Genomic DNA, 26,880 nt, shown 5'->3' on the forward strand with positions numbered 1-26,880 from the left:
AGCATGCCCGGGCTTTTCTAATGATTTTCTGCGTTTAGGATTATCGTATCGAACCCACTTTTCATCACCGGTTACGATTCGATGTAAAACCCCTTACGATTATGTAATTTGAAGCAGTTGCTCACATACAGATAGACGGCGCTCGATGTCCCTCGATTTCAACTCGTACGGCACCCAGTTTCCTTCTTTCTGAATGATGCCCAGGGCCTTGAGACGTTTTGAAATGGCTTGCTGACTCACTCTCAACGATTCAGCAAGCTCTTCTTGGGTTTGGCACGAATCTTCATCAAGCAAATTCTAGTTGTTCATCTCTGAAGGTTTTTTCTTTTCCACCACCATGTTTGTCTTCGACGTCTAAATCACCATTTTTAAAACGTTGAAACCACTCCCGACACGTTCTTTTACTCAGAGCAGCATCACCGTAAGTTTCTGAGAACATTCGATGCGCTTCAGCTGCATTTTTTTGCGAATTGTAACAGAAAAGTAAAACTTCCCGCAAATGGCGAGAATTGGGCACATAAACATATATTTTCGAGTGTAAATAATACGAAAACAAGAACAACTGTCACTGAAACGGCGATGACAACTCGTTAGGCACTGTACACACTCACTTTAAAGGCATTATCATCCATGTATTTTGACCAGCCTCAGGCGGTACAGCCAAATACAAATAATAATACCCCTAAGTCCCATACAAACGAACCGCCAATGTTTGGTTCACAGCCTGAACAAGTAAGCCTAGCAAATTACTCCCTTTCATTGCGATAGTTTGAAAATGTGGAAGGAGATCGTTTCTGGCAACGCTTTATGCTAGTTGCTACGGTGCAAAATAAACTTGTTTGTTTATGTTTATCGTTGCTGTATTAAACTGCAACAATCAGTCTAAATATCACCGGCACTAACACAAAAGATGAAAAATGAACACAAACACCCACGAATCTACAAATATCAATACAGCTAGTAGTATATTCATGGTGACTCAACCATTCTAGATTATTGTTTAACTTACATTTCGCTTGTGATCTTGATTATCAGATAAAAACTGTTTGTTCATTTATTTTTGACTATAATAAACAGTAACTATGGTGAACTTGTTCTTACCCTTCAGTGTTGCTAGTTTTATAGAAAACTCGTTAAAGTACACTGTCACTCTGACAGTGTATCATGACAGTGTACCGCACGATGCAAAATGTGTCCTTGAAAATTTGTCGAAGTATTCCGTATTATAATTTGTATTTGGTACAGCCACCTATCGGAAAACGGCGGAAGCAAAGTTGTACACCTGATAGTAACAATTCTTTTTTTTTGTTTTTTTTTTAAGTTCTCCAAATAAAATGCACAGTAAACATTTAAATTTGAAACGAAAGGCAACGAAAACGGTCCAAAAAATAAAAAAACAAATAAAAATATCGTGTGTTGGCTCATAGTTGGCATTAGGCCCTTTTAAGAAAAATTCTGACATTTTGAACCTGAGAGAGTGTAATAGTGCAATATTTTGGTTTTGATTGCTGTCGCCATTGCTAATTTATGGGATGAATAAAAGACCAACGATAGGATGAATATGAAACATTTGAGATGAAATTAGGAGCAGAATAGTGAACATACCAGAAGTGTTTTTAGATAATTTTTTTAATATTATTTCAATTTTATTTCAATTTCCAAGGAATGTGAATCAATTCCCAATGTGGAGCAAGGCGAACTAAGCAGAAATATGAAAAAAATCGTAGTGATTTTAGTGGCTAAATCAGGTTTTTAAGGTAACGTCCTTACAAATGAGATGAAATAGGGAGCCCTTACCCTATTTAAAATTAAGTTTTTATTATGATGATTCTCTGCTAAGTGGAAGTTAATTTTAGTTCATTTTTCATGTGGAGAAGTGAGATTCGAATTGCGATAGCTGTGTCGTATTCATATTGACTGGCTCATAAAGTCTTTTCACTTGCCGACCTTCTGTTGCAATTCATTTAATTTTAGCAGAAATTTAAGAACATGGATAACTTGAAGTGTAGCTCATTCGAAAAAATCTTTCTTGATGAGTTCAAGGTGCATTCGAGAAATCAACCGACAGTAATACAATTCTAGGAAAAGCGAAATTATGTGACAACCCGGCAGTTGCCCTAAATCGAACCGATTGATCCGGCATTCGGTACCACCGGCCTTAACCGAAATGCCGTTGTCTGACCCACTGACTGACCTGAAACTGAACCAACTTCTTCTGTCCCCACAGGTGGAAAACTCGTTATCAACATATGAACCTCATTGCTGCATCGTTGTCTACTCGATCGTGAATCGAAACTCGTTCCGCGTTGCAGAAGAGATCCTCAACTATTTGTGGTCGGAAAACTACACCAAGGAAAAGGCGGTCATCATCGCGGCCAACAAGTCCGATCTGGCCCGCTCCAGGGTGATCAACACATCAGGTAGGTCCCGTTTCCCAAGTTCCAGTCTTTCCCAGCATTCAGTGTTCAAATGCTTTGCTATGCGGTCAACCAAAGGCCCGAAAATCTCGTTACTTATGCTGTCCATGCATTGCCGCATAGTCCTAAATCGCATCGCGACCGACTGACTGACTCCCGTTACCTTGCTTGTCAATTGCAGAGGGAAAACAGTTAGCCACCTCGCGAGAGGCGAAATTCATCGAGACATCCAGTGGAATCCAGCACAACGTGGACGAACTGCTGGTGGGTGTAGTGAAACAGGTGAGAAAAGTAAATGTAACTCGCTCTACTTATTTTAATTCGATTTTGCATTCGCGTCTTTTTTTTTCTCTCTCTTTTTTTCATCATCCCGGGGGAATCGGGACCAGATTCGACTGAAGGAGCAACGCGAAAAACGTGCCAGTGCCACCAACTTGCGGAACTCACGCACCCAGATGTCGCTGCACATTGCCAAGGAAATTTTGCACAAAATTTGTCTCACCGACATTACCAAGTCGAAGAGTTGCGAAAATTTGCACGTTCTTTAAATCTGAAAGCAAACACCTGATCAAATTACCAATCAGCCACTCGCTGCCCGGTTTCTTCATCCTTCTCCATTTCCCTTCTTCCACCACACGATGTCTAGCATTAATGAAGGCAAATTGAAGCGCTTCTGTTTTGTTACGGTCGATTGAAATCATCAAGCAGGTAATTTTTATCAGCCAGCCTTGCCCTAGTTACCGGAGGCTCACAAACACGCAACTCTAAAAAAAAATTGGATGTGATAAAAAAAAGTCGTAATCGACATCCATTATAAAGAAATCTTGTTTAGAGAGATAGGCACAGTGTCGGACATGACTATCAAAACCATAGGCAGCTAACAGCGAAACGAAATGCCACATTTCACCACACAACCATTATTTACTGCCCACCTGAGACACACAAATTCCACAGCTTTCGGACGAAAGTGACGAGGTGAGAGTGTTTAAACGCACTCGGGAGACACAAAACGTAATGCAAACGTATTTTGCCACCTTTCGCCCAGCAATTCGGCGTGTGGCAGCAGATGTGTACCAAATTTGACCTCATAACACGGTTCACGTTTGGTCCTTTCAGTTATCATCAAACCGAATAACCTGTTGCTCGTTGCAGTACAAAATTGTCGTTTGAGCAGAGTGGCGTCACTTGAGGAGAGAGCAAGGATAGTTTTTTTTCTTGTTTTCCTGGAATGACGATTGATATTTGATAGCTGAAAACTAGTTATTCCAGAAGAAAAAATTTTCGTTGAAGTACAGTAAGAATATCAGAGGACCGGGATGGCTTCCGCGGAGAGTTCGTCATTTTTGATCAGAAGACATCAGTTTCTAAGGTACAATTGTATCCTTGAAAGAACTTTTACACTAAAGTTGAATCGATCCAAAGTTACATTTTGTTAATTTTATCGATAGCGGAGTAAACAACAGATTAGATAATTTGACGTTTGTCACGTAAGATGTTAACTTAAGATATTGGTAACAGAGGAACGGCACTCTTTTTCATGCAACCGAGTTTATTATTTGAGTTGAATCCATCTTGCCGTCCATCATTACGTTTTCATAATACGATATGAAAACATTCAAACGTGTGTTGTGGCCAGTGCCGTAAAATTTCATTTAATTTCATTCAATTGAGATCGACTATAAGGAGTGTATCGAAAATAAGCTATCCACAATTTTTTCTTTCAAATTATGTTTAAAAACGATATTTTATTCAAACTAAAAATTGATCCTTCATTGTACGATGTTAAACTTGAGCATAATGAAAACCGGATTAAATTTAAGTTAATTCTTCACGAATTTTCGAACTTTTGATCGAACGCTCTTCATCAAGTTCCGAACAAGTGTTGCATCGCATTTTTTGGACGCTTAAGCAAAAATTTTGTTGAACTCCTGCATGTTCCCAGCTGCCTCCCCAGGTTTCCTGAAAACCCTTTTCACGATTGCCCAGTAACGTTCGATGGGTCAAAGCTAAAAGCAATTTGGTGGATTGATATTTTTCTAACGAAATTTATACCCTTTTCCGCAAGCCAATTGAGAGTGGTTTTGGCATAGTGAGCCGACGCTAAATTCGGCCAAAACAGTGGAGGTGTACTATGCTTCTTACATAAAGGCAGCAATCTGTTCTGGAAACACTCAGATCGATAGATTTCCGCATTTATAGTTCCGGTAGTGTAAAAATGGTTGACTTCATACCACAGGAACATATTGCTTGCAGTACCTTTCGACCGAATTTCTCCACTTGAAACGACCTGTCCGCATTGCTCACATCCACCCCAATGATGACAGTAAAGTATTGTGGGCCTGGAACAGTTTTTGAGTTCTCCTTTACATAAGTCTCATCGTCCATCAAAACGCATGCATTCGGACACTGCAAAAGACGCGAATACAATTTCCAGGCACTTGTTGCTGCTCGCTTCTTCTGTTCTACACTTTTTTTCGAATTTCTTTTTTGCTTCTTGTAGATCTTTAGGAGGTTTCGCCTCTTGATACGCTGGATCATTGCGACACTCGTTCCTGCTTTTTTGGTCAAATCACGTGTTGACATTGATTTGTTCTTCATGATTCGAGATACCACTTTCTGGTCCAGTTTCGGGTTAGAAGAACCGGGTTTTCTGTCTCTTCCTGGTAGCTCATCCAAAGAATAGTGTTCCCCAAACTTATTAATGATGGTTTTAACACTGGCATGATGAATTCCAAACCGCTTCGCAAATTTTCGCATAGCAATACCATTCTCACTTAGCCATGTGTCTAGAACCTTAATTTTCACTTCCTTTTCAATACACGACATTTTGAAAACGCAGAATTTCAACCACGCAAACAAGTAAACAAACGAAAGTTGACAGCCAAACGCACAGCATGCTATGATCTGAGCATAAAAAACCATTACAAATACATGCGTACAACACAAATGTATGTGGATAGCTTATTTTCGATACACTCCTTACACAGCCGATCAGTTGACTGTACTATACTTCATACTCAATACATACATCGTTCACTGACACACTGAACACACAGTTATTCATCTATTGCACCGTCAATTGAAACTCAGTTGAACCAACGTCAGTTTCTCCCTTGAAATAACGAACATCTCTTTCAATTGACTGAAGGACTGCCCATCAAATGAACTCTTAGTGAATCTATTCAGTTGGTTCAAGATAACAATTGAATGGTAAACACGGTCAAACACAGAATGTACTTGAATTTATTGTTTTATACTCCAATCTTCATTTCTAATACTTTGGAATACGTCTCAGTGCATACCAAAAATTTGAAAATTATACATTCACACTTCCTGACGATAACTGTAAACTCAAATGAAACCCGACAACTTATGTTTATTGCACCGATCGGAATAATTTTCTGTCATCGAGCTGTTGTTCATGCCAACTCATTCGAACTTGTTCACTGTCGGCGGCTGAGACAGAGAAACAGATAGATTCATTGACGCTTGAAACGAAGAAAGCGAAACTTCAAATTACTAGGCATGGTTATTCAATTGACGATGAATCCAGTGGATTCCATTTGATTATGACCACAAAAGTCAATTGAATGAGCTGGAATACACTGACTGACAGTGAAAGGCCCGTTATTTCATCTAAATAATTTCTTTCGAAAATGACATTTTACCGCACTGGTTGCGGCCATTAGATATTGCCTCTACATCCTGTTCGATTGACCGGAGAAGTGAATCAAACCGTTATCTGTTTTCACATAGAAAATCTGGGTTTGTTTTACATGAATGAAGACGGAACCTGTATCGAATATTTCGAATCTGACAACTAGCTTAGTGCTCTTGTTCTAGATGCAAAATTTTCAATCAAAGAAAAACCTGGCAACCCCTGCACGGTGGTTCAAATGTCTAATGCCACCCTCTTATTCAATATTCAATATGTGATTATCGAGCTTATATCGTAAGGGAACATGGAAGGGAATTGTGAAGTGGACGAGGCGGGAAAACAGCATAAAAAATAAAGAAACAAATCGTTATGCATCCCCGAAAGGATGCTGAACGATCTGCAGGTGCCAAAATGAATAGTTATTAAAACCCACAACCACCAAATCAATGATTTTACAAAAGCGGCACCATTCTACCAGGAAGAACGAGAAACCCCTCTGACTATAGCTCCTTACTACATTGGGTGAGAAACGATAGAATATCCTTTAATTTTAGCTCCGCATACGCAGACTCAACCATGTATGAAGAACCAAAAACCCGGATACGTAGTTGCGTCAATGCGGGACAGTTACATATCGGATGATATGAAGTACCGTAATCACATTCACACGAATAATACTCAGCACGCTGAATAGTAGCCATGTGATAATTGAGTTTGCAATGTCCAGTCAGAGCTCTGACCAGAGCTAAATAAAAGTCATTTTCATTGACTGAAAAATAGACGAAAATGACAAGAAATTACTGTCACTCTCAGCTTCGCTTGCAAACGCTGAGAACGAAATCCATGTCCAGTCAATGACATAAGCGGGACAGTAGTTTCAAAATTGTGTTTTTTATTTCATTTGCCCTTTCAGTCATTTGCAGTTTTCAGTGAAAATCCCATAGTATGCAGTGTCGATATTCAACCAAAGCTGTGAGAATTGAAAAAGGTTTCACAATAAGTTTCAACTGTTGGTGCTAGAATTTGTAGTAGTTTTGGTTTCCAAAGAAGTTCTGAGATGTAATTACTTCGATTTGCCATATTTTAGTCGCTATTTAAAGCCAAGCGTCACATATTTTCAATACATCGATGAAAGAATGAGAATTGAAATTCTGCGGTTGCTACTTGAAGATGTTAGTTTGGTTTCGTCTTGTCACAGAGGAAAGAATGACGTTGGCAATCATGCTCTCTCATTTTTTCGATGAGAAACGAAAATGCTTCGTTTCTGTTCATTTGTTCTGGTGTCGGTCATTTACGAATGAGACAGTAAAACATTGAAAATGAGACTGCTGGAATGGTTTCTTTCATTGAGAATGCGTGACAATTTTAAGCTCTGGCTCTGACCATAACACTGCAATGATGCTTGGAAAAACTGGTTACTGTTCCAAAGCCCTGTAACCTTAACACGGTATGCACAAGATCTTGTGCATATCGTCTTAAGGTTACAGGACTTTGGAACAGAAACTCTATAGACTATGTTACTAGCCATACTCGCTTGTGATCTTAAATGATTACCTGGGATAAGTCCTAGTAACCTAATTCTCAAGTGCAGTTTTTCTTTCAAAACATTCAGTGTGGGATATCCTCTTCGTGAGGAATGGTTGTCTGGTTATTTGGACCGACAACTTGATGAACACATAGCTTGTTATACGGACAGTTCTCCGTTGAATGGTCATGCTGGAGCTGATGTCTACTGTCGAAAATTGAGGCTAGAGCAGTCTCATTTACTTGGACTGTACTGTGTTCCAAGCAGAAATCGACGCGAATCTGTGTGGAATACAATCGGCACTTCAGCAGAGAATCTGTGATTAAAATTAAGGTCTGAGGCCAGTGTTTTTAGGGTGTTTTAGAGGGCTGTTTTCACGCTTCAAATCTGATTTTCTCAGAAACGGTGACGAATATAAAAAAAGTTTCAACTGACAATCTCTTAAAAAATTACTTAGATTATTCTATGAATATTTAAGAATAATTCATTCACTTTAGCGGTCGGATAAGTCTTTTTTCTAAAGGAAGAATTGCATAGCGGAAAACGGCGATAAAAATTAAGTGAATATTATTTTTGTGAAGGTAAGTCGATTTCTATGCACGCGCCATTTCTGGTAACGTAACGAAAAATGAGAGATAAATAAGATCAGAAAGACTGCCAAAAAGGCTTAGCTTTATTGGATGGAGACACATTTTATGCTTATATATGTCAATTCCATTCGACCGATTGATGTACTCACACTTGTACCCGAAAATATCGAAACTTTTCTGGCCACCCGGCCCATCGAGAGTCATTTTGCACATATGCAAGCGAGCATGGAGAGACATATAATTCGCAGTGCGCACACGTGGTCTCATACGCGACCTACTGGCCGAAGCTCTTGAAGTACTAATGTACTAATGTACTACTAATTTTTTATTGGAAAAAAACTGGCAACCCCCGCACAGTGGTTCAAATGTCCAAGTTCACGCTCTTATTCAATATCATCTTAAAAGTGTGATTATCGAACGTAAGTAACTCCAGCAAAGTTACTCATAATGACTCACTCGCGCAATGTTTTGATGATTCGATTTATGTAATTAATCCCCCTAAAAGTGAGATACAAATATCATATTTGCTCAGGGTCAATTTCAGGGTTAAGTATCTTAAACAAAATTGTGAAGATAGTAATTTCAAACAAATTTGCCAAAGACCCCATACCCGTACCTCGAGTCAAAAGTAGTTTCTCAAATGTGTCTACATAAAATATGTTTTCATAAGAAACATTCTATGGTTTTGTCATGTTCTACACGGTTATCTATTATTCAAAACTACAGATCTATTTTTCAATTTGCTTTGCTCATATTAATTCAATTTATTGAAATAGAGTAATTTTTCATGATATCATCTGCAACTCTTTGCTACTTTTCCAAATAAACAATTCAGAATTATGAGTAAAAATACATGACAAAATGACCTATTTCATTACATTGAAATGATAGAGACATAGTATGTTCAGCAAAGTAGTGTAGTTTTGAATAATAAACAACTAGAATAGCATGAAAAAAAACCTGTTTTAATCCACCTAGTGGTGTAACAATGCCTTCCTCATGTGACTTATATTCTCGGCATTATTACTGTGATATTCTCGGTAAAACTGCTCATTGAATAAAAACAATGAAGTTTGTTCGGAAGCAAACTAGCAAAGCCTAGAAATCGAAATATTTTCGTGTCAAAGATGCTTTATCATTTTTTTGCAGCATCGGCCATAGTGACGGTTTGAAATTTTAAACGCACTTCTCACTGTAGTCCCGGATTACATTTTATTTGGGCTTTTTGTTTGTGAAAATCGGAAGAGCCGTTGCGGAGGAATGTGAGTGTGTTCTGTTTTGGAGTCGTTGGCCGCAATTCCAAGGGACAAGGTAAATCTGAAGTCAGTTCGTTCGGTCAGCAACTGATATGACCTACGAACTGTAACAGTTTTGGGACCAAATTAGAAGATTGTGTACTTTTTGGCATCGTCGCACTGTACGACGGCATGAAATTTCAAACACACAAATTCAGCAATTCTATAAAGGATCGTAAGCTCCTTCATTTGATTTCAAGTTTGAGACAAACGTTTGAGCCGTTGTTGAGAAAAGTGAGTTAGTTCTAGTTTGAAGGTTTTGACCACTATTTCCGGTACTTCCGGGAACCGGTATACCCGATGTGAGTTTGTGTGGTATTCAAGAGAAATTAATTTACTATTCTTGGAAAATTAAATCATCTTCACATCTTTTTCTATTAAAGGAAACTATTGACTTTGCAATTTTTTCCCTCACCACCCTTTAATACCGGAACCGGAAGTCGAATCAATACAAAACTTTAAAAAAATTCTATGGGACAACAGTACCTTTCATTTGAGTCTAGGTTTGTGAAAATCGGGTCAGCCATCTCAGAGAAAAGTGAGTGCATATTTCTCTCTCTCTCTCTCTCACACACACACACACACACACACATACACACACAGATACATGTTGCGCACTCGACGCACTAAGTTGAATGGGCCTCACAGAAAGGCAACACCATATAAATTGCAAAAAGTTTTCTTATAAAAACTGGTCTTAGGAAACCCATTTAAGAAAATACTTTACTATATATTAGGGGTTGAATTTAGACGATGGGTTGGATTTCCAACCCCAAACGTAGGGTCAGAAATTTTTTTCTGACCCAAATAGGCAAATAACCTTAAGGTTAAAATCTCTATAATCAAAACAAAAAAAAAATACATTATATCAAGAATTTAACACAATTTTGTTAAGGATATTTAACCGTTATATTGACCCTGGGCCGAAACGATATTTGTATCCCACTTTTAGGGGAATAAAACACATAAAACTTATATTTCAAAGATGGGGCTCATAATTCTGAGCTACTTTGCTGAAGATACTTTGCTTGTAAAATCACGCTTCTATGGTGTAATTTAGCTTTCAATACCACTATTAAAATTTTCTAAAATGTTTGATATGAGTGAGCATTATGGAGAAATTTAATGCAAAAATAATGCCTGAGTTGAACGAATCATCGCACAAAGAGTATCGTGCAAAACCGACACATTGAAATACGAAATATTTTCAGTGGTTGAGAGCGGTGGTCTTATGACGTGTTTTGTTCGCTAGTAAAGCAGGCACTAACTAGGTATGGTTGTAAACCTTGATATTTTCAATTGACTAATATAAGCGAAACACATTTGTGCATGTTGTTAAGGACGGTCAATTTAGTATTTCAATTTTTAACCACACTGCTCTTATAATTGATATTCTCGCATATGGCAAAATTGATTTGGCATGATGGCCATACTTCACCTAACTGATTCCAACTATGCATAATTTTATAAAAGAGGTGAATAATATTCAGTAATGGAGTTACAACTGCCTTGTAAAATGTCCAGTGAAATATCTAGTTATCATGCATATCATATCAATATATTGGTGAATAATATTTTACAATTTCTCATGGATTTTTGAAGGAATTCTAGATTGTTTTTGTCCACATTTGGCCAATGTGTATGTCAATAATTTACAGTTTGAGAATTCTTAAAATCGAAGATGACGACTTTCGTTTTGTGAATATTCTTTCAAAACGCTATACAATTCATGTTTCTGAGACTTAAATTTAGAAATCCTTGATGACTAATAACGATTTGTTATAGATTTTTCAACTAGTACAAGCGATTATCGATATTCGGATGTGTGGCAAAAATATGTCATTCGTATTCATGTCATTCAGTTATGTCTCTGACATTACCATCCCGTCGTTTTTATGGGGCAGCTATGAAACTTCAGAAATTCGCATAAAAAAAGGATATCTCTGTAAATTTGCATAAAAACATGCAGAAATTTAAAAACTCGCGAAAAACACTCAAAACTGAACAGAAAGATTTAAAATCTCCTCCAAAAGATAATGCGCAGCTGTCGAAGTATTGTCGATCCACCATCGCGACCAATCGGATGATTGACACGATGTTTATGAGACATTGTCAAAGCATGAGTATAAGCATAAGCCTGGTGAGCACTTTTTTCTGATCGCCCCTGTTTCATACGTAATAATTCTTTGTCTTAATTGCCAATTTGTAATTGTTTTTTTTCTGTTGCGATTGTGAAATTTTCAAAATATAACGATTTTACAAATCAAATTCTGCTTCAATAGAAGCCTTTTCGAAAGTTTAACCAAAGACATCATATTAACAAGATATCCAGCTCTCACATTTCCCGAACAAATAATTGGCAACATCCTTTTTTGCGAGCATGTCGCCCTCAGGTGAGTCCGCATCGAATTTCATACATAGAAGTAGGGGAGAGAAATGTCAAATTCGTACGCGCCAAAATAGCAGGGCTGCGCACCCATACAATTGACATGACATGTTGAATGAGACGCCGTGCGATGGCGTTGCTGAACTGAAGATTGAGATCGCTCCAAGCAGACAGGGTCTGGTTTAACACAAGTTGTTTCGTTTGACATTTGTGTAAATATGGAGATGGGAACATCTGTGTTGCCAGTTTATAGAAGGACCGTGTTATGTATCGAGAAAAGATCGTTACTGTCTTGTCTTTATAAGCGTTTATGGTATTATTCCGAAAAATAAAATTTAAAAGTCGATTTTAGGTTCCATGTATTTCCAAGATATCTGGCATGAAAAATTGAGTTCGGAAATTTCAAAAACATTTGAAGTCCCAGAGTCGATTTGATTTTGTTTTGAATGACGCTAGATCTCGACGTTTCAGCAGTAATAAGTAGCGAAAGGCCTGAATATCTTGCCAACTTACCCATAGTAGACCAGGTACCCAAAATTAGATCAACTGAACAGAATTTCCGATGGTTCTGAGCAGTCCAGCTTTTTCGTTTCTTATCCTAAAAAATGGCTTGGAACTCGTTAATTTTGAACTTCACAATAAGATATAACTCGGTTTCGGCTTTCAACCACAGTCCAACACTATTAACAGAGAATACTAACCTCGCTCAAACAAAAATGAGTTCATATTATTGAACATTTTAAATACACTCCCGTTATTAGATACTATTTTGCTAGAAAAATATATGTGAACACTGAGCATACCAATTCTGCTCAATTCGACAACCACACAAAACAGCAGTGTTGTACTGCAATTGTCTAATGAAACAAGTGGTAACGACTAACCCAGACGCCGTAACATTGATGACAAAAAAAAAACAAATTATAAAGTGTGCGACACCTGTCGGACAATGCAAGAAGTCTATTGCGTCAAATTATTATCTTGAAAACAAACCGCGGACAAACTCATAGATAAAACACGTTTCAATAATCCTAAACAAGGAAAAGAAAAAAATCGTCAAAATAGCCTTAAACCATGTTGAAAAGTGTATTGAAAACGCAGTATTATGAACACCCCTCAGTCGCTTACTTTCTGACTAGTGTTGCTAGATGTACGTTACCGATTTTACTAATCCTGCAATTCTTGGCTTCCAATTAGTTCTAGTTCCATGTGATGTTAATACATGTATTGTCTTCAGCGTCAGATTCAAAATCATTTATCCTCGTGCATTTATGTGAACAAGACCAAACTTTTCTTTCCATTGTTGCTTGTAATCCACCGCCAACTTGGACAATCGCTGCTTTTCCTGCCGGAAAAAAATGCTCAAAACACATCGGGTTTTTTCCGGAGATTACATCACAGTATGCCAAGAACAAATTAGACCAGTGAATGTGTGAATTTCGTTTGATAGCTATCAGTGTTAGATTATTGTATTCGGACCAATTCCCATTCAATCACGTGTAATAAAAATTGACAGTTGTCAAACGTGCACTATATTCATCGTCTTGTAAAACATAACGAAAAGTTGAGTCCAGATTCTGTTGGGAATTTTAGGTCTAACTCAGTAGTGAATTTTAAAACGAAAGAATCTACTTCCAAAATTGTTAATCAAAAATTCCAATGAATTCTGTGTACTTTTGAAACAAAAAAATGAACATTTTGTTACCGAATGAATACAAAGCTGTAAAAACAAAAACTTAATCTTAAGCAATACTAAAAAAAAACCTGTGGGCAGCTCTGTACAAGGTAATTTTAAATGTACTGTAGAATAAAGTTGTTATGCGAATTATTATTACCGTCCCATCAAAATAAACAAGTTAGATTATTGTTTTTGTTCTTTCAATAACTATACTGTGATGTATCTTCGGAAATATACCACTTTATGCAGTAAGTGACGATGAGTCCAGCGGAAACTAATCGGAAAATAATCTACAATAATTGACGGTGTTTATGAAATTTTAAAATATACCACAGAAAACAGCATGGCGATAAAAAAAAACTCAACTTTCAACTTTCAATACACATAGAACCGTGTATCGGTGGGCCTAAAACTGCTCTGTTAAGAAATAATTTTACTGATATTTGATACGAAAGGAAAAAATAGCATACAAACGTGTAAATTCAGATGAACATAATCTAATGCAAAGAAAAGTTTCAAACGACCTAAGTTGGGTAGAATGATGTCTGTCAATTAAAATCAGAAATGGAAATGGTTGACTAATTGATTGTTAGAGATGGAGAGAGAGAGAGAGAAGGAAAGTGGTGATTGCGTTTCAATAGCTATTAAGCAGAGAGAATCGGTTTTAGGACAAAACGATGTCTTCAATGGATCCATGTGCTTGTTAACAAATAGAGGTAGTGTGATGTAATTGTATTGTAGTAGTGAGTCAGAAGTAAATACTATCACTGGAGCCAAAAATACAACAGAGAAAAGACTATTAAATAAAAATTGTTCAATCGCTGTCCATTTGTTGGTATATTTCTTCCTAGCTATTTTTATACAACTATTTTTATGTACACAAAGCTAGCATAATCTACTTAACATACAACACAAACTTATTGAATTATTGTTAGACAACAGAAAACACAAGAAGAAAGTATTGTAAAACTATTCTACTATACACGCTTAATATATATACTGAAATATAATATGTAAGTTTTTCGGCAAAACTGCAACCGGTGCTTTTCCTTTTCCCGTGCGATTACCTCCCTTCAGAAAGATAATTATAATGCAAAGCAGATCGGATTAAACTGTGTGATTATGAAATTTCGGTCGATCACCTATCGGTTAGAGGCTGGGCCAACGTTTGTATTGCAATGTAAGTGATTACATCGTTCGTTTGGATCACGTAGGTTCAAATCAATTCCGCTAGCTTTTGTTATTCCGTGCAGGTTGAAAAACAGTCGAGCAGATTTTGGTTACCGATTACGTTGGAATGTTGGGTGCTGGCATCCCTTGAATAATGTGATCCAATTATTATTTTACTAGGTCAACTTGGCTTCGATTTGATGTGAAGTTGTGTCATTATTATAAATATGATTCTTCAAATCAAGCAGTCAGTATGGCTCTTTTCTTTATTTTGAACCCGTAGGCAGTAATTAATTGAGCGCTCGCTGTTGGGTGGTTTTGCTTATTGTGTTTTGATATCAATGAAAAAAGCGTATAAAAGAAAAGATTTAAAACAACTTAAATTATAAATAAAAAATCATTATCAACTAATAGGTAGAATTTCTTCGCTGTGTACAGAACAAGTTCCACGGGAACTTTCTCGTTGCATAAAATCAGATCGAATTACAGTGGGGTCTCGTACAATGCGGATTCGGTTTTTCCGGTATTCGTTGCTGTTGCCGGCATTCATAACTACCGGAAAACCGCGATATACGAGATCCAGAGCATATGGGATTTTGACTGATTGGGGCTTGTTTTTACGTTTCGTCTTCGACTCATCAGTGCATCAGCAGATTATGTTGAACTGCTGATGCAAACCCCCCGGATCAACAAATCCGCTGAGCAGACGTAAAATTAATGGATTTTGTAAAACACTTGTTTGCGCCGAAGCGCTAGGTCCAACCTGATGTGCCGAAAGAACGAAACAAATTCGACGGCATACTGACCGCTAACAGACTTTCGTCATTTGAGGCTGTAAACAGTTATCTCGCTTTTGTCAACAGATAGCATATATACATATCATATATAGAGTCATTTGGCAGACAATTAGTTGACTGCTCCTTCATGTGCGTGTGATACTCTCCTTTCCGTAGATATTCCATTTTATTTTTCCTTTGTCGGCCTTCACTTACTACTTTCCTCCTGTTATCCAGCACTCGGCCACACGGCCTACATGCTAACACAATTATCCTCAAACTCCATGTGGCTAACACATAATTCAGAATACCACATCCTCACCAACAATAGAAATGGTATATATCAGATATTTCCGATTGCAACTACCGAGATATCTTTGAAATTACTCTACCTATTTACGACCAGCTAAATTAGTTTTAAATGTGGCTATACGTGGTAATCTGTCCTATCAGGAATAAACTATCATGGAGAAGTTGCAAACATCTACCTCTTTTTAGACTACAGTCTTCCGATTTCGTTTGGCTTAACCAGAAAAAAAAAATAATGCCATATTGGTGATCACAATGAAAACATAATAAAATGTAATAAGTTTTTACAATTCAATGCCTCTCTAGCCATATCATAAACATTTGAGCAAGTTCACATATCTGTCAAACACACGATTCAAATGTACCTTATAATTAAAAAAGGACCGGAATTTTCATTTTAAGATTCCTGCGCTTATCCAATCGGTAAACTTTTATTCTCTCAACGTTGGCAACACTTTTACACACATTCTGTCAAATTTTGACGCATATCGTACGATTAGTTTTTGTTTGGCGTCTATACAAAGAAGTTGAAAAATTTTCGTGTGGCGATTTTTATAATGGATGAAAATGTAGAACAACGTGCGTGCATCAAATTTTGTGTTGCAAATGGATTTAAGTGTTCCGAAACGTTTAAAATGTTAGACAAGGCCTTTGGTGAATCGTGTCTAGGAAAAACACAGCCATACGAGTGGTATAAACGCTTCAAAGGTGGTCGTACAAGCTTGGATCATGATGAGATCCCTGGCCGCCCAACAACATCTGTTACTGAAGAAAACATTGAATCGGCGGAGCAAATCGTGTTGCAAAATCGTTCTGTACCGATTAGAGAGATTGCTGTGTTGTTGGGCATATCTTATGGATCAGTCGAACACATTTTAACTGATGTTTTGGGTTTGAAACGCGTCGCTTCTCGGCTGGTGGCAAAAAAGCTGAATTTCATTCAAAAACAGCGTCGTGTTGATGTGGCCAAAGAGATGATTTCCAAAGCAGATAGTGTCCCCACATTCATCGAATGCATCATAACTGGTGATGAGGAGTGGATCTATGAATATGACGTCGAAACCGCACAACAATCGACCGAATGGCGCTTCGAAGGCGAGCCGTTGTTCTAAATTTTCATCCATTATAAAAATCGCCACACGAAAATTTTTCAACTTCTTTATATAGACGCCAAACAAAAACTAATCGTACGATATGCGTCAAAATTTGACAGAATGTGTATAAAAGTGTTGCCAACGTTGAGAGAATAAAAGTTTACCGATTGGACAAGCGCGCGAATTTTAAAATGAAAATTCCGGTTCTTTTTTGATCATAAGGTATACTAATATATTTGAATACTGTATAAAAATATGTGACCACTGCACAGTGGTTCAAAAGCCCAATTTCACGCTCTTAATTGATAACTTATTAAAACGTGATTTTTGGGGTACAACATCTTCAGCAAAGTTGCTTAGAATAATAGACGCCATCTTTTGGAAAATTTTATTTATGTGATTAATCCCCCTAAAAGTGAGATAAAAAGTTTTTGTAAGAAAACATATATGTTTTCAATTTACATGAGTTTTTCATGTTCTACAAAATCTTTTATCATTAAAAACTACAAAACTTTCTCAAACATACTATCACATCATCACATCACATACTAAATTGTAGCATTCTGGAGAGTATTGCGGGAGTTTTAAGTTTGTCAAACGGCAAAAGTTTTAACTCGGAATCACTCCATCAGATGTAGTTAGAGTGCTTGAATACACATTTTAATAATCCGCATCATGTTAGTTTAAAAAAAACTAAAAGCTATAGGTTGGTTTTGTTCATTGGAAATTTGTTGAGAATGTCAGAGTATACAGAGAACTTGTCCACCGAATGGCGCTAGTGAGTTCACAATTTTACGATAGAAAATTTATTATGCGATATCTTAAATCTTTCTTTGAGAAGACGTTTTAGGGTTTCAAAACTTGTTAGATGATTGAAAGAACAATATTCCAGAGAAAATAAAGCGCTATAGTGAGCTATAGTGATTATTTCTGTCAGCTATAGTGAGCTATAGTGATTATTTCTGTCGTATCCTTTGAGACAATGCATGGAGATTTCTAACGGTTGATTTTTGTATATGAAATGGATCTGAGAAGACTAAGGTTAGAGTTACCCTAAACAGTTGGATATTAATATTGAACGAGTAGATACCGTTAATTTATGCTTGCAATCGATCCAAAATCCTAGATAGCTTTTTCCGATTTATCAACATTTCTTGAAAACTCTTATAAATTGAGAACAGTTTAGATCCCAGTGGCGTATCTAGGGGGGGTTCAAGTTCTTTCCGGAGATAGAGTTCAGCTTTTTTTTTGGCTCCCAATCAACGATGTGCGGCAAATCTCTTATTTTGCCCCGGGCGCCAAATTTCCTCGGTACGCCACTGTTAGAACTGTACTGTGCAATACAAAGGAGCACTAGACTCATGATATCATATCTTAACTTCTGTTTGGCTTCCTTGCCGTTTTGTCTCTCATAATTTTTTCAAACAAAAATCTTTAACCAAAAAGTTTCCTATGTATAAAAAATAAATTTGCAGCGATGCTTTTACAAATTAATGGGCCCGGGGAAAAACTTTTTTTTGTGCCCCTAGCTCGTCAAGGGCCCTCTAAGACCGTGGACCCGGGGGCATGAGCCCGCACTGCTTTCTGTAAATGCGGCCCTGATGAATAGTATGTAAAAATCAATCTATAATTTCCGACTTCGGGAGGAGCCAGGGCCCCTAAATAACCACAATACGAAACAGCATCGCGCAAGAAATACAGAAAATGCTGAAAAGTTTATGTAAACTTTTTCAAATTTCATTTGTGTTTCATGTTTTATAATTTTGAATTGCATTTTCAGAGAAATTTTGCAACCAACACTAATTTTCATGAAACATGAAACTATTTCTTAGTTCTAAAATTATTCCCGTGGTGCGAAGCAGTAACCGCTTGTACATTTCAAAAATCAATTACGGCTAGCTAAAGCAAAATTGAAAAATTCTAAGAATAGTTAGTTGTGATAAATTTAATTGCGAAAATTTGAGTGTTTTTTGTTTTTGAAAATCGGTTTAGTTTCTGAATAATTGATCAAAAACGCGACGCGCGCATTCCACTATGTTACATTTCACCTTAAGTGCTCTAGGAAAACAGTTTTCAATCTGTCTATCTTTCACCAACTTATTGAAAAACTGATCGATAACATCACTCTCGTGATTAATTCTGAGTTTCAGTTCCCTAAGAATATATTTACAGATACAATAAGAACTCATTCATTTAATGGGTATTGAAACCTGGAAACTTCTTCTCGAAGAAACCATTTTCATAAGTCAACATGATTTCCAACCCTGAATTGCACATTAGGGTCGTTAAGGAGAGAAATTTGAACTACTGTTTACACTATTTGATCTGCTTTGAACTGCGGAACATTCTTTCCGATAACACCAGCATTCTAGGGTAACAGAGGTATTTTGGCCCACATTAGGATTTGATTTTATTTTGGCCCACTTTGTAAAAATATCCACCAAATGTTGTAATATCTTTGAAAAACTCTTCCGATATAGGTAATTCCATGTGATAAGCTAAATATAATGCAACATGGGTTATATAACCTCGATAAAATCCGAGAAAACCGATAAAGTTTTTCAGGTGGGCCAAAATATATGAAGTGGCCAAAATACCTCTGCTACCCTATATCATAAAATTAAAAAAAAATATAACAGTGTCAATTTTTTTTGGCAAAATTGTGAGCCCCCTAGCGCCACTGGGTGAATGAGTTTCCAACTACTATGATTTTCATAATGCAGATTCTGAACATTTTTGTAGAAAACAAAATCGCTCTAAATCTTTTAGTTTTCGAACTAGAGTATAATTTTAATAGCAAGCACACTACTCTACTTCTATCTGATGGAATGATTCCGAAATATACTTTTAACTTGTTGATAAAATTTGAGTCTCTCGAAAAGTTGTTTGAAGATTCCAGATGCACGCCTGATGGAGTAGTTCTCGACTAATTGTCTACAAAATAACTTAAAATGGTAGGTCTGAATAACTACAACAAGTTCACCGAAGACTGTATCTGTTGACAGGAGCAAGATAGTCGTTCACAGCCCCAATCAGTCGAAATCCCATACGCTCTGGGTCTCGTATATCGCGGATTCGATTTTCACGTCCCCGCTTTGAAGTTCGTTCGGTTGCGCCGTGTGAATTTTCAAGTGTGGATAAAGTTACTTAAAAACGGACTGCTTTGATTAGGTTTTTTTTATCGTCACTGCTAACCTCAATCGGATGAACACATTTTGACAGTTCAGCAGTGCTGTTTATAAGCAGAGATTTTTTTGTTTATCTTTTGACAAATTAGATGAGACCATTTACGGTCCATATCGCCTAAATAGAGTTTTAAAACATTTGTTCACGATTGGATACGGTTTGTTTTCGAGATTTATTAAATAAAAGTGAATAGTTACAAAGTGTAAAGATTATTGTTTGTGATGTGTTCTGATTTGTGATTTTTATTTAGGATTGTTTGTAAACAGTATCGCTGAACTGTCAAGGATGAACGCTTGTTCATTTGTGACGTCACGATAAAAAAATCTAATTGATTTTCAGGAAACTTCATAACCTGTTTAAACCAATTAAGTGCCTTTTGTCTAAACTTTTGGTTAGTTAGGTACAGTGTACAGTGCACGTTGTCATACTAGAAATTTGAAGGAGCTCGAACATCTTGATAAAAGTGGAGTGAAATTTATTTCTCTAAAATGGATAGCATATAAAGAAATTTTTGTTTTAACAGATTGCTGTCAAACTACAGCGAATTCGGGTATTCCCCGTTTTGCAAGTTTGAGTTCTTTGATGGACATAAGAAAAAGCCTTATAAGAAAGAAAAATGTACATTAATAGAACGACTAAAAAGTTTTTTGTATGCCTCAGAACAGAAATCACTGCTGCATTTAAGAAAAAAATCTCACCAGCTTCTAACTGAACTCAACTTATATCATATCTGGTAGATATTGCGGATTCCGATTTAATTTCCTCTCGAAGATGAAAACACTGCCGATGTCATCAGGAAATGGAATCATCGTGGCGGTGGCGCAAAGTAAAAAAATCGTTTTATACTATCTCAATCGAATTGATTCGTTCATTTTTTTTTTGTCGTTCATTTCCACCGTCGCAACACACAAACTATATTTTTGTTTACAACTTCCGACCACGATTACGAATAATTTAAATCGACTGAAAATTGCCACTAATCGCGTATTCACGTGAGTTTTCGTCGATGGCGTTACGTTGGGTTTTTAGGTCGTCATCTTTCGGTGCCTTTTTCGGTGAACTAGGCATAAATTGAGGTTTAATGGTTTCATTCGTGTGAGGTTTTGTTGATTTGGATGGGAAAAATGAAAAATTGGACTCAATGCTTGAGTCAAATTTGACTGAGGAAATCAACATGACGAACTCCATTATATGGAACTCGAATAATTTCCCTGGTAAGAAAAATATCAGCTTCCTTATGACATTCATGTGCCGACCAGCGTAACGGTAGTTTAATTTTGTCATTTTGTTTGAAAACCACATTAGCTATTCCAAATATTTACAGCTAGCGAAGTTAGCGTCATACGTGCACGCTATTCAATATCGAAACCGTAAAACCAGGCTAGGTTATTGACTATTGTCGATGCAAATGACGTAATTTCACGTCATGTTTGTCATAGCAATGGGCTACTCTTCTGCTGTTGACCGGCATACTGCGATTGGATCCAAAGTAGGTCGGTTTGCACGTGAGTGGAATTGGTAACAATACAGAAGAATTATGAGAGAACGGGTTGGATTTCCGTAATCTGTTTTTTCGTAACCTATTTTAACAACTATATTCTTGTGTCTAGACGAACTGAACTAAAACTGTATTTTTTCCAATTCTTAGTTGAGAAGTTTCATTCGCCGGATATCACTCGACCTCAAAGCTAGTTCTGTCCGGAGAAAAATGATAATGGTATGGTGTTAAACTTGATATGGATGCGGATTCGGCTGAAAATATAAGCTCCGCGCATTTGAGAACGCAATAATAGGCGCGTGTGAAATCACCATTCCGTGAGTCACACTCCTCGCCATAAGTTTTGCAATAATTGCTCGAATTTTTACACGGATTTAGATTCTACGATGTTTGATTGTACACATTCAAGAAAATCTAGTTGTTTCAAAAGTTGCATAACATAAAGAAGAGCAAATTTGTTTTTCGTTATTTTTTAATATATATTTAAGTTTGTTGTACTATCTGTGATCTGTGAAAGTTCAAACATGCTTATTTGTTAGAGAATCATATGAGTTTAATCAAAAAGTCATGGAAAATTTCATTTTACAATAACTTAAAAAAACTTGGATTAGGTAACGGAAGAGGCATAGCCGCGAGATTGACGTAGCATTTGAGATGTATATAAACATTAACTGATTTGACTCCGATTTGCAAGGAAGTAGTCTTAAAAGCTCTTTAGATATAATTTAGACTCAGTAGAACGGCTGATTTTGTATGGGGAGAGTTGGCATCACTGGGAGTGCGATGCGGTGTCCTGGTGCTGCTCTCAAAAAGTATAATTTTAATGTGTTGTTTGATACGTATAGTTAGGAATTTGGTTGAAATAGTTATTTTGAGTGATAGTGCAGGTGTGGCAAGTGTGTGTTTAGTAGTGAGAGTGCTACTTATTGAATAGTGTTGATTCGCAAAACTGAAAATGTTCAAGCGGCGGATACTGTGAGTTTTCCGCCCCAAAATTCAACGACGTTAACCTGTTAACCGATCGAAGCGCCGTCTGCATGTAATTGTCGGTGTTGTCGGATTTCTATGGAATGTGTGAAAGTGTACAAGTCGATCGTATCATTCAGACTGAAGGTCTAGGGTTGGTCTGGAGCGGACCCATTCGCGAGTGTTTTTATTTTATTCTTTCAGTGGTCGTGTTTCATCTCGCGTTGCTGACAGCAGAGCGAGCAGGAGAAAACTGATACTGATGAGATCGTTCCTTGGAGTTTTTTTTTTGTCGTGAATAAGACTTACCTTACTATGTGGCGCCTTTTCAAAATTAGCCATATGGAATAATGGGCAGAACTTAATCGTGAATATCTCGACTTGTATTAATGGCAGCAACATAATTCTTTCACTATTTCATCAAAAATATGATCAGGAATTTAGTATAATTTTTTTGAACAGTGGGAGATAACCACAAACAACTCAAGGACGACGATTTTGAGGTAGTCAGGTACATATCTTCAACAAAACGTTATAAAAGGGGAACCGTGGTCGAAAATCGATTGCATCAGCTGCTGGTCGTTTGCATTGGAGAGGAACAAAACACGAAACGAAAAGTGGACAACATTTTATAAAATCAGCCGTTCTAATGGCTGAACTATTAAGATTACTTCGTTGCAAATCGAAGGTAGAAATCATCAGTTTAGTGAAAATCCAAAATAATTGAATTTGCTTCGTGCACTTTTCACTGTGCGAAAATCGTTCGAGATAAATGTTCCGAACTGTGCTAAATATCGTAGAGAATTCCACAATCTGGTATTTCTAAAAGGCAGAAATGAATCCTGTACAGCATCTTGATAGTTTCTTTCAATGAAGTATGCAAATCCGAAATGAGATAATCGACGTCAAAAATCGTTTAAAATTTTAGTAGTGAAAAGGGGTTGTTGTTCGCAATTCACACAATCGATCAATTTTCAATTCGAATTCGAAAGTGTAAGGAAATCGTGTCAGTTTTATTCGTACGCACGACATCCAGTTATGTCTCTGACATTACACACCCGTACTTTTGTCGTGAATACGACTTACTTTACTTTTGGATGCCTTTTCAAAATTAGCCATATCGAAGAATGGGCAGAACTTAATCGTGAATATCTCGACTTGTGATGACGGTAGCAACATAATTCTTTCACCATTTCATAAAAAATATGATCAGAAATTTAGGATAATATTTTGAACAGTGTGAGATAACCACAAACAGCTCAAAAATTATATTTTCTAAAACTTTGAAAACAACGCGGAAAACTCTTTACTGTTACTTGGGTTTTTCGCGCAAGGACGACGATTTTGAGGTAGTCAGGCACATATCTTCAACTGAATGCGTATAAAAGAGGAACCGTGGTCGAAAGTCGATCATTTCTTTATGTGCGTTGGATGGAAGCAGACGTCGTGGGAATGATTTAATCAACCAGCAGCTTCGGAGAGTGCACTTTCTGCGTGGTCAAAACCTCAAACGCACAGGTCGCAACTCTCATTCGCTTGCTGGCCATCTGAACGAGAAGACTGCCGTCGAGGGAGTGCAAAATTCATAACCAGCAAAATTCATAATCTGCGTACTGAAACTGGATTCTGGAACTATATACCGGTACTGATTTCAGTTTCGAAATTGTAGTTATAGAATTGCAACTGAATTCTGAGTGTTATTGGTTCTAAATTTAATTCTTGAACTCAGGTCCAGTTCTTTATTCCAGATTTCAATTCGGTTTTTCTTAGAACCATAATAATACTCACAAAGAATTATGCGAAATTTTGCTTTACTGTACTCTATACGGCCCATTTTTATTATAAAGAACTATCTAGTTATTTCATAATATTTATTTGCATTTCAGAATGTTTAATGTAACTAATCTGTAATTTAGTCTAGGCGCATCGTTTAAAATTCTAGTAGTGAAAAAGGGGAAAGTTGCACAATTCACACAATCGATCAACTACCAAATCGAATTCGATAGTGTCAGTTTTATTCGTATTCACGACATCCAGTTATGTCTCTGACATTACACACCCGTACTTTTTTGTATTTTTCTTACTTATTATATTTCTCCTGAGTATCGAAAATCAGGTTTTGTTGAGATCATATTTTTTACCAAAACACATCCGGATCTCTTTCCCTCCCTACTAACAAATCTCCTATCCCGTGATGCTCGTGGAGATACAGTGGTACTCGCGGTCTCTAGAAACAACGAGTATCGGACTAACATGTCTTCCTTTCTTTCAGTAGCACAGCCTTTAGTCGTAGCCAGCGTCGTTATTGATCATTTAATGAAAAATTAGGAGTGAGTGGGTATGTACAGTGAAAATGATTTGCTTCTCCCAAGCTTCATTTTCTTGGTTCATTGTACATTTCCACTCATTCGGTCAATCACGAAGTGCAACTACGGGCGATCTACTTCAGCTCAGCTTAGCTCAGTAGAACGGATGATTTTGTATGTTCTCCATCGTTATCCACTTTTCGTTTTCTTTTTCTGCAATGCAAACGACCACCAGCTGGATGACGCAAGCGCTCTTGTTTGAAGGAAAACTCACACTGCTGCATGTCCAACAGCAGATATGCTTACAGAAAAACTAGTTGTTGTTTTTCTGCATTTAGACTTGAGGAACGGAGCCTCATATTCGTCATTGACTGATGCACCAGTTGAATAAAGCCGGGTGTAGTTCCACTGTCCTTGCGAATACTTTCGTTTTGTGAAATTTTGAAAATGCACTCATGTAGGCATAGTAAAGCAAGACCTACGTCCTACGTCAAAAAATTCATTATTTCTTTTGGAAAGTCATTTCAATGATCAAATCGAACTGAATTATACACACTTGAACAAAAAAGGTGAGCGATAAACAAGAAAAAAATGGTATCAATCTCCTAATGGGCTCTAGCCATAAGCAAGATATTTGTAGATGCGGACTCAAACCCAAACTAAAAAGACGACCTAAGGTTCACACTGCACAGGTAAATCGAAGATGGTAGAAATTTCAAATAAAGACGGCAAGTTCATCCGAATGTCTTTAAAACTAACCCAAAACCAGGATAGCATTCCTTCCGGCCGGCTGGTTTGGCTTTGTAGGTCGAAGAAATGTTTAGAGCCCTTAACGTTACACACGCTACCTAGCCGGTTTACTCACTCATCCCACGGCAACTCTTCCATACTCATTCCTCGTCCAATGTCGGTCGTCAATTCGACCGTTCTTTTTTTTCTTCCTCCGATTGATTTTAATTGATTTACTGTATGTGCTAATAGACGCATAAGCGGTATAGCGAAACATATAACACCAGATTTATAACAGAACCATTCTGTTCGACAGCTCATCCGCCCCATAACTCGGTCGGGCAGCGGTCGGGTAAGCCGCCAGCGTTAGAACAGAGCGACGGGCGGTGGAAATGAGGCTCGCAGATTCCGCACAATCGGCCGGTGATTAACCGTTCTACCGTTTAGCGAGTGTATGCTGCGAAAGTGCGATCGAATCTTTTTCTGTTTGGTTTTTCCTCTTCAGTTTTGCTATTCGGTAGTTGTTCTTTGTTCGGCTGCCATAATCAGCGGACAGTGAAGTAGGTGTTGATTTTCGCTGAGCGTTTTTTTGTTGTTGTTGTTGGAACTAACAAAGCACAAACCCACATGTTCAACGGAAAGAAAATAAAACAATTCAAGTCGACTATTTAAAGAGGCAGCGAATCACGTTTTATGGGCGCAAACAACTCCCCGATTAACAATGAATTGTTCCGTCTATTGTCGTTAGTATTGCTTGTTACATCACAATGAGCGTTATTATTGAAGTAATCGTTTCGGATATTGTATGCATAACAACAAGCTCGCAGTTAAGGTCGATTCAGTTCGTAACCGAGGCAAGTTGTTCCGAATAGAAAAAAAAATGAAACAAATTCACGTAGCGCGAAGAACGGCGACCTCCGACGGTGCCGATCGAAGTCTCCGATCGAACGTCTAGCAATATCCGTACCCAGCGGGCTTAATTGGAATTTAATTTGTCACTTTCGCTTATTTTTCCGCCGTCCAGTTCCTTCGAATCGCCATTTCTTCGAATCGAATGCTCGTCTTCCCTCCGATTTGGCGGCGAGTATCGCACTGGTCCCGGCCTAAAGTCACTGATCGTTCACTAATAGCCCTTTTACTGATGCAAGGGTAAAAATGGAAGAAAAAAAAAGCGAAATGGTCAACCAGTCAGCCATTCAGCGTAGCGCATCGGCCGTGCAAATTCGAAACCCGACTGTGCACACTGTGGGTTAGACTGTCAATGGTTATGGTGAAAAATTCTAACACATTGATTCGT

General features: G+C 37.5%; 1 protein-coding gene across 2 annotated transcripts in view; it reads left to right on the forward strand.

Moving 5' to 3' along the window:
* Positions 1–14,586, forward strand: part of LOC131434553 (uncharacterized) — a 71,532-nt gene extending 56,946 nt beyond the window's left edge. For both annotated transcript variants that reach the window (XM_058601372.1, XM_058601373.1), the window contains exons 10-12: positions 2,228–2,420; positions 2,599–2,699; positions 2,807–14,586. In XM_058601372.1, coding sequence (XP_058457355.1) covers positions 2,228–2,420; positions 2,599–2,699; positions 2,807–2,965 — 453 coding nt within the window. In that variant the 3' untranslated portion in view covers positions 2,966–14,586. The remainder of the gene's footprint in view (positions 1–2,227; positions 2,421–2,598; positions 2,700–2,806) is intronic.
* The last annotated feature ends 12,294 nt before the right edge of the window (positions 14,587–26,880 follow it).

This window comes from Malaya genurostris, chromosome 3 (assembly GCF_030247185.1).
Source record: "Malaya genurostris strain Urasoe2022 chromosome 3, Malgen_1.1, whole genome shotgun sequence".
Classification (NCBI taxonomy): domain Eukaryota; kingdom Metazoa; phylum Arthropoda; class Insecta; order Diptera; family Culicidae; genus Malaya; species Malaya genurostris.